Raw genomic sequence first — 9654 nt, 5'->3', positions numbered from 1 at the left:
AACATAAATTACTCCATAACTTTCCAAATCATTTATCCTCATCATACCACTATTAATCATCAATATCAAACTAAAAATCATCATTTCATCAAACATTATCATACAATATCATTCAACCACTCATCAACTATTTAAATCCAATCCTATCTTATGGGTCACTAGTCTAAGTGTCCATGAATATTATATACTACATAAAGAAAACCAAAACCATACCTTAGCCGATTCCCAATATGAATCAAATGAGCTTTCAACCAAAATCCAACCACCAATATAGCTCCAACAAGCACCAACAAGCCCCAAACTCACAATAATCAAGTTATATACATATAAATCACCACAAAATCAATCTAAGGCTCAACATAAATCAAAAATTCACAAGAGATCAAAGCCTCTTACCATTCCCAACAGATCTGGATGGCAAAACTCAAAGCTAAGCAAGAATTAGAGTGAACCTAAATATCAAGAATCACAAAAACTCACTCAATCAAAAATCCTAGGTACCCGAAATTTTGGAGAGAAGAACTGGGAGGATTTTAAGTTTACCTCTAGAGTTTCTTGGATGGGTTTTGTAGAGCTCTTCACAAGGAACGCGTAGCCGCTGACGGCACGCAAATCGGAGCTCTATAGCTCAAGATATGAGCTTGGAAAGATTGAGGTGGAAAGGGTTTTCTTCTTCCTCTCCTCCCTTTCTCAATTTTTGAAGTGTGTGTATGTTTATGAGGCTAGAGTTCATTAAATGAACCTTTATATATGTTGGACTTGTGCCCAGTTCAACCCGTTAGCATTTTTAGCCCGTTTGTCCCAACTTCGATAAAATTAACGCCCTGTTTTTTCCATTTCTACTATTTTTCTAAAGTTTTTGACTGTTTCTACTTTTTTTCGTGCAGCACCGGGCAGACTTGAACTGGTTTAACCGGTTCAACTGTCGGTTCGCAGTTTCTCACGGTTTTTCACAGAGAACACATTTTCTGACTCGGAAAGACCCACTGAGTCCAAAAATGATGTTTAAAACCTCAAATTCTCACTCTAATTTTTTAGAATCAAAATTGAGCAATATAACCACTTAATTAACCGGTTCAACTAATTGCGGTTTTTACAGCGATGAGATGCAGCCAAGGAAGTGAAGCCTCCCTCACACTCTTTGCATGTATATGCTGGTTCTTATGGAAAGTTCGGAACCTAAAAATTTTTGAAACCATGAGAACATTAGCGTCAAGTATAATGGAAATGGTCTCCAGATTGCAACGAGAAATTCACCAAAAAAGATGAAGCGTCAACTTCAAAGAATGCTCGTTTCAACTTCACCTTCTTAGAATGCTTGTTTTAATTTTATCTTCTCTTTTCTTTAAGTTTAATATATTTGTCTTTTAGTGATGTGTATATTACTAGTTGGGCTTCTTTCTTTTGTCCCTCTTTAGACAATCTGTTTCTTTCCTTTCTAAAAAAATACAATTCATCTATTTTTGGGGGAAAAAAAAAACAGGCAAAAGAACTCCAAACAAATTGAAACACAATGTCATGTATGGAGCCCTACCAACATTGAACGTAACCTTATAAGAGCAAATGTGTTCTTCATTATTGATCTTGTAGACCTTACTTCTAAGCCAATCCACAATGGCAAGGATCATCCTGGAATTATAGAAAACCTGCCTAGATGCATACCCTTTATTGGTTTTTTTAAGAATCACCCTCCAAGATACCCTTCATGATGTATGTTATGGGAGCTTAGAGTCCAATGATGGCGCTATTATACATTGCTACTAGTTAAACCAATTTTGTTAAAAGGGCTAATTGTTTTACTGACGTTTTTGTGGTAATTTATCGATGATAATGATCAACTATCAAATGTTAGGGGTTGGCAAACTAAAGAGTATATCAATAAAAATTCAAGAATAATAAAAAAAAGGAAATAATATTTGAAAGAAATTAAAATATAATTAGATAAATTTAACTTCGCATAATTTTAAAATTAGACTACAGACAACAAAGTGAAAAGGAAAAAAAAAAGCATAAATGAATATAAAATGAAAAATAGAAGCACCATTTACTTTTTAGGGGTTTTTTTTTTTCGTTTGTATCCATTTAAATATTATATTCTACCTTTGGAAAAAAAAAATAATGGTAGATAAATTTTTTATAGACATATGTTTTCGATTAATCTTATTAAACCGACAGGTTCGTTCCAGTTCTAAAAACATGGTGATAACTCCGCTGAGTTGAACATAAAAAAGAACAAAAATTAAGAGCAAAACATGAGAACAATTAATATGATCGAAGAAGATAGTAGTTCATATATGAATATACCAACCATGTTACAAGCATAGTATAGTTCTTATCTTATCAATACACTGACATGATATCTCTGAAACACACGGGATAACAATAATACTCAATGAAGAAATAAATTTTCTTCTTATTTAAGCCACAATACTGAAGAACCATAACTCCCTTAAATGGATATACTGTTTGGAATGCCTCTGAAGGTCAACCCTTCCTCACTTGAAGGATAAAGCAGAGTGTACGGCATCTGTGCTGGCCCATAACGATTCCTCAACCTCTCATCGTTGTTCCTCTGTATCAGTTTCTGCTCAATCTCAACCAACTTCTTTCCAAACCTCTTGAAGGCCTCAATGGGCGCCGTGTCTGCGGTCCAGTTGTCGCCATCTCCTCTCTGTCCAAGGTACTGCTCATCAGAAGCATGCCTTGACAGCACCTCAATGATTGTGAGGTCAGTCAGGGTCTCTTTCTTGCCAGTAATTATGTTCAAGAAAACCTTCTCAGGGTTCTTGGCCAGATCGTCGTACTCCTTCGACCCTTTCTCCGGCATGAATTGCCTGCTAAGAGTTGGACGGTTCAGAATGTAACCGCCATAGGGGTACTGTCCGAAATTAACTGCTGCGTGAAGAGCTGAGGCGATCCATATGAGAGTACTGCAAGTTTGAACCAACTCGGTACGAGTTTGCATCTTTGGCCACCATGATTCGTTCTTCTTGTCGCCGTGACCCACCTCCACGAGTTCCTTCCAGAATGCTTGGAGTTCAGAATCTTGAACTATTGCAGCATCTGACTTGTAGTAGAAAGCTACGTATTCTTCAACCCATGACTTGATTGCACCCCATATCTCTAGTCCATCAGCGGCATAAGGATAGTCCTCAATCAAAAGACGAACGCCGTGTGGGGAAGATGAATCTTCAACTGCCACTCCTCTGAAGTATAGGATATAATTTAATGTTAATATAATAAGAAGCAGCATCTTTCTATGTTAAAGATTATTTTTACTCTTTAGTTTTTCCAAAACAATAAAATTAACTACTAAAATTAGTCTTGATATGTTTATCTCATTTTTAAGATGTATTTATATTTATCAAATGTTAGAAAATTATTGAAATTTATTATTTTTTACTATCACTTTTAGCTCCATCAACCCAATTTCTTTAATTTAGTAATCTAACAACATATTTTATTCTTCACTTGTTAAATATTAATAACAAATTGATAACTAAAAATAATAAATTTTGATAATTTTCTAATATTTCTCTTTATATTTTAATTTGTATTCTATATTAAATAATAAATTTTTGTGATTGATTTTAGTGTATGATTAATAATTCTCCAAAGACACTCCCCTAATCCTTGTTAGTTTGTCTCTCCCTTTTATTTACTTTTTTTTTTAGACAAAAAAAGATTAATTTTGTCTTAATCTAAATTCAAAACCGAAACTAATAATTACCTCTTGAGAAGGTCATTAGGTAGTGCTTGCTCAGTGAGAACCCAATCCTTATATACAACAGCAGACATTTCCAAAGAATACCCACCCCACAAGAATGTTGATTCAATGATACCCTCTGCATTAACAAGGACATTACGTGCCAGTGCATTTATGTTCATTGTGTCTCTATAATGTGGGAGAAGTAGTTTATGAATTGGGTGAACCACACTGAGGTGTCTGTTTGTTGCAATAATGAATGGCTCAACCACAGCGTGAGTGTTCAGCCTGCCATACATATAAACATAAACATATATTAATAAAATTAGATTTATTTATTTAAAGAAACAATGTTAACGAAAATGGTATATACCAATGGCTGACAAGTTGGTGAAAGCAGGAATCGTTTACAACAACATAAGCCTTGGCAAGTTGCCAAATAGAACCGTCAACGCCTTGTTTTGTTGGAGTGTAAACAGTGCTAATAGGACCATAGTTGTCTCCTTGAGGATTTGGCTTACTTAGCTCAATGGCCACAGGCTTTAGTGTTCCATCGTTTTGCAAGAAAAGAACGGTTCTTGTAGCATAGGCCTTTGTGGTGGTTTTGTTAATTTTACTCAAATAGGGGAAGAGTGGGTCATGGTGGTCCAATATGAACAATTTGTTGTTGCTGATAGCCTATTATTCAAGGAGTCATGTTAGTTATATGAATCATATCAAAACAACAAAGAAAATTGTGTTAGGTGAAGTCGACTTTACGTGAAGTTATATTTGAGAGCCGTTAAATGAAAATTTAGTCAAATCAGTCAAATTATTTAACAGCTCTCAAATATCAAGTATCAACTTCACGTGAAATCGACTGTACCTGAGTTTCCACCGTTGTGTTATTACCTGCTCTACGGTCACCCCACCCAAGCTTGACTCCACGTGTTGTTTGGTGATTGTACTGGTATTATCACCATAGAGTTGCTTATCTAGCTTGCTTTGTGGTGGAAATTCCTACGTTAAATTTTGTATGAAATATTAATTAATACCAAATTTAATTTGAAAGTTCTTCTAATTAATATATTAGTCAAATAATCCAACATTTTTAAATATTACTGGTTAATTGGTGATCAAAAACAATAAATTGTATTGAGCTTGTAGTATTCCTCTGTTGAATTTACCTTAAGAACTTTAATAACGTGTGGATTGAGTCCGGCAATCATCTCTCTAGCAAATTCTTCATCGGTCATCCATGCAGATTTATCAACTGGATATTCCAAATAAAATCATTTTAAAAAAATGAGTAATTTATATATGCCTTCCATGTAAATTAGAGCTACTATATATTATTTACCATAATATATATATACCTTGAATAATTTTAGGTACTGGAAATTTAAGGGCCTGTTCCCCATCAGTTCTAAAGAGCTCCTTGAACAATGGGATGGGGCTAAGATCACTGAGAATATTAGTAGGCAACTTAATTCCACCTTCATAAAGGTCACGCACGTCTTCAAAACTGTCAAATTCAGTCTTTCCAACTAATGGAAGTGCAGATTGCAATTGAGGTATCACATTTTGAGATGCAGATTTCAGTATGTAAACAAGAAAATCTGAAGATTTCAAGTGACCAAATGCTTCATCTCTTGGAAGGTAAACATTGTCGCTCCGACTCTCACTCTTGGGATCTGTATGCAAACATGATGATTTTTGTCATTTTTATGACAAATCTATTGACAAAAATACTCATTTCTTGTATAACTCTTGTAGAAGAGAATTAGCTTAACTATTAATCGAGTGTTACTAGAAATAACTAAAGGATGAAATGTTTATTTGATTAATGTAAATATTAAAAAGTTTTGTATAATAAGAATATGAAGACACAAATTATTAGATATAATACACATGAAAAATCAGTATGTAAAAGAAATAATTTTGTAAACAAAATACTGAAAAATATCTGATGGAGTTGCCACTAATTTCTACATGACAATCACATACCCAAAAAAATGATGAAACAGAGATTGAGACAGAGCAAAAATGAAAATACCTGTCTTGGTTGGTTTTCTGCCAGTTCTTCCCCTTCGTGGGTAAGGAAAGGTGGTGTTTCCTCCAAGAACTGGACGAGCCAATCTGGCATTACTGTCTGGATTACCCAAATCATTGTAGACATCATAGTCATAGATTCTTTCATGTTCTTTGCGCTCTCCTGTGCCATCTCCTCTTAAAACCACCAATTCCTCTTCTCTGTACTTCTTTAGTGGAGCTGGCATATCACCCGGAAGATATGTCTACATTTAAATGTTCAACAAACTTTATCATTAATCTTCTCAAGAAAATAAATTAGTAAATAAGCTTGTTGTTATTGTAGAGAGACAAATATGAATTTAAAAGGAAAATGAATATTGATTGATTAATTATTGGCTAAAAAAATTTAAAAGTTAATCAATAATATTGGAATTAACAAAAAGTAAAAAAAGGAATTACAACAAAGCTTAATTTTTCAGCATATGAAAGATAAAATGATTTTAATATTGTGAAATTAAGATTGCATTACACAAAAATAGAAATAATTCATTTACATATACCCAAAATAAAAGAAAGACATGCATTATCTTTCTGTACACCAGTTTTTTTAGTCCAAAACTATTTTATTTTGAGATAAAAAATAGTGTTAAACTATAATAAATATTGTCATTTTTAAATTGATCATGCGAGACTCTTTTGTTATTTATTTTTCCCAAATTATATTGAATAAAAAAAATTTTTGTATCACTATGAAAAATAAAATAATGAGATGTAAAATAATTTAAAAAAAAATGCACACTACGCTGTTTATAGATTTGATGATCAATTTTAACAACACCTAAAATTTATTGCTAAAATTAAAATAATATTTTTTTTACTAGTTAATAACGATTTTAGCAATATTTAAAAAGTGTTGCTAAACTTATATATCTATTGTAGGCTTGTAGCCACCGTAACTGAAGACACCATATATTCAACCATTTATAAATGATAGAAAACTAAGAAAAATGAACATATTAAATTTAGGAGGCAGAACTTCATTTCCTTAATGAGAAAAGTTTATGTTGTAGTACCTTGTTAGAAAAGAAAATGCGATCAGATTTGTAGAGTTTAGAGTTATAGACCCAGGAATTGCAAGGAAAATGGATGGTGCCCTGGTTGGGAACATCTTCAAGAGTCAAACTGACAAGGTAGAACTCAACTTGCATGAAATTTTCAATATAGAATGCTCCTGGTACTCCCATGTCAGTGTCCCATTCGAAATGGATATCGAATGCAGATTGCCCTGCTCCCAACGTTGGCAGTGAAGTAATAACACCTTCTAGGAACGTTTGCTTTCCCACTTTCCCTTTTCCACTTGCTGCATAATGCATATTTATTAATTAGTATAAGTGTTCTATCATGGAAATAATTAATAAGAAAATAGCCTTTAAACAGAAATATTATCTGCACGATCAAATTTAGTCATCAAATTGGTAGTCATGTATTTGAATATTGTAGATATTCTAGTGAAGAGTGAAGACGATTCTATATAAAAGTCTTTGTGCGAAGATTTGTTTTAAACAATTCAATCATAAATTGTAGAGTTTGATTTTAATATATTATAAAAGTGTTATTTTTATTTAAAAGCGTTATTATTTTCTTTAAATTGGTACTTTTTTTTGTAAGTCATGCTTTTAAAATATAGATAAACAAATATTTTTATAAAAAATGTTTTTGTCATTTTTATTAGAATTTATAAAATTATATATTATTTCATTTATTTTTAATGTGTATTTTTTATTTAAAAGTATATACTATACTAATGATTGATTTAGTAATTGATTTTGTTTTTTTTTTTTTATAGATACTATGGTTGGCCTTGAAAATTACTTTGTTCTAGGGATATATACTATTAGTTAACTCATAGCAGTTTACTTCAATTTTTTCTTTTTGTGCATTATTTGTCAAGAAAGATCAGTATTTTAAGTACAATGCATGGAAGAGTAACCAATTATTTTTGTTGATGATGATTTCAATTATCAATTTTTAAAAGAGAATGAAATGACAAAATTGTCTTTAAAAATATTATTTTAAAAACAAAAGTATTAATAAATTAACAAAAATCCACCTTATATATTCCAAAAGATCATCTAAAAAAAATAATGAGAAAACACATTAGTCTTTTTATCTTTTAAAATTCAGATAATCCAATCCCTCTGCCATATTACTTTCTAGAAAAATAAAGGATAGATTTGTCTAAGTTTATAAAATATTAGGGATTAATTTAGAGATTAAATAGAATAATATTTTTAAAAAAATTAAAAACCAATTTTATGAATTCGTTTTATGAAGTATTAATATATAGTGTTGACCATTGAGCTCAAAAAAGGACAAAAAAAACGCATAATATTCTAAATAAATATGAATTATATATGACATAATATTCTTTTAGTATTATCAACTATCAATTTAAATTATTTAACAATTTTTAACTATTAATTTCACAAAATTAATTTTATTTGAGTGAAATTAACTGTACTTAAATTTCTATCTATTTAAAGAAATTGCTGTGGTGAGAGAAAGAAGTTAATTACCATCAGCACTGGTGGCACTGATCAACTTAAGTGCCACAGATCGACCCAAGAAAGCAGTGAGGGTATCAACTGTGGTGCCTATAGCACCACCAATCACGCCTATAGCACCACCAATGATGCCACTAGCACTCTGTGCAGAAGTGAGTTCATTGATGTCCAACACATTCTTTCTCATTAACACCACCGTCCCCTTCAGCTTCTGCCCCCTGTTAATCAGTCCTGTTACCCCGGAAAACATCTTTGCTTTCTTGCTTTGGAAAATTCGATAATGAAATGTTTTGTGGCTTGTGGAGAACTCAAGCCGCAGAATTGGGTATTTATAATGAAGAAGGGACAGAGGCTATGCCATCTTTGCCATGTGTGAGGGCAACTCAAAGATTAATTGTTAATTTTCTTTCTTGCATACTAGATAATAATTGATAATTAATTAATTCTCCACGTGAGAAACGCGCCTGAACACGGTTCATCCTTTCATTGGTGGTCTTCCTGTCTTGACTTGAGTGTGATTTTATTTTTATTATTTTTTTGGTGACAAGTTTAATTTATAACAAAGAATTTATATTCCCTAAAATAAAAAAATAATAAAATAATAAAATTAGAGGTTAATTATTATCAAATTTATAATTTTTTATGAAATGTGTATTTACTATTTAAATTTAAGAATGATTAATTCTTTATTACTTCACTAATTTTTTTTACTTTATAAAATTTTAATTCAAAAAAAATGAATAAAAAGTGTATTGTTTAATTTTTTAATTTTTTTTAAATACAAACGGTGTATCTTTCTTTTTTTTTTTCAAAAAAAATGTTCAAATACAAATAATGGTTAAGATTGGAATAAATTAAACGTCTTATTATAAATGTATAATTTTGTGCGGATTTTGTAAGTGTATTTCTTTATCTAGTTTTTATATCTTTCTAGTTAGGATTTTAATTTTGTGAAGCTTTTGTAATTTGATGAACACAGATGGATAAGCACTTGCTAACTGAGGGATTCAAGAGGGCTCAAGAGATGATGAATTAATTTATATAAGTAAATAATTATTTTTAATTATAAAATATTTTATCGCTGATAAAACTAACAACAAAAAATTAAATTAATATTATACTCATAAAAAATTGATATTTTTGACAAAAATATCTAATTATTAAATTAAAAGTAGATTTCATAAAAATTTTATAAAAATTTCACGATACTTTTTTTTTATCATTTTCTTCATCTTAATTCTTTAAGCTAACTGAATTTATGTACTACCCTAATAACAATCCTAACCCCTTACTTTATCTCTTTGGTTCTTCTGCACTCACCACTCTCAGTCACTTAACCTCTTAAGAAAAGAAAAAGAAACAAGGAATAAA

General features: G+C 31.1%; 1 protein-coding gene across 1 annotated transcript; it reads right to left on the bottom strand.

Annotated features, from left to right (window-relative positions):
- Positions 1 to 2268: 2268 nt before the first annotated feature.
- LOC107464854 (linoleate 9S-lipoxygenase) lies at positions 2269 to 8602 on the bottom strand. Its single transcript, XM_016083805.3, has 9 exons — positions 8296 to 8602; positions 6793 to 7079; positions 5742 to 5982; positions 5062 to 5379; positions 4873 to 4958; positions 4598 to 4705; positions 4080 to 4384; positions 3731 to 3994; positions 2269 to 3206 (listed from the first exon to the last, which is right to left on the bottom strand). The coding sequence occupies exons 1-9, from the start codon at positions 8531 to 8533 to the stop codon at positions 2450 to 2452; spliced, it is 2604 nt and encodes an 867-aa protein (XP_015939291.1). The 5' UTR covers positions 8534 to 8602; the 3' UTR covers positions 2269 to 2449.
- Positions 8603 to 9654: the final 1052 nt, after the last annotated feature.

Source organism: Arachis duranensis, chromosome 9, assembly GCF_000817695.3.
Source record: "Arachis duranensis cultivar V14167 chromosome 9, aradu.V14167.gnm2.J7QH, whole genome shotgun sequence".
Lineage (NCBI taxonomy): Eukaryota > Viridiplantae > Streptophyta > Magnoliopsida > Fabales > Fabaceae > Arachis > Arachis duranensis.
This window is presented reverse-complemented; position numbering and strand designations above follow the sequence as displayed.

What these genes read in the sequence shown, in the direction of transcription:
- LOC107464854 (XM_016083805.3), bottom strand. Translation starts at nt 8,533, where the DNA reads ATGTTTTCCGGGGTAACAGGACTGATTAACAGGGGGCAGAAGCTGAAG. An exon ending in AGTACCTAAAATTATTCAAG is followed by an intron (nt 4,959 to 5,061) that starts GTATATATATAT and finishes TGGAATATCCAG; the next exon opens with TTGATAAATCTGCATGGATG. An exon ending in ACGTTATTAAAGTTCTTAAG is followed by an intron (nt 4,706 to 4,872) that starts GTAAATTCAACA and finishes AATTTAACGTAG; the next exon opens with GAATTTCCACCACAAAGCAA.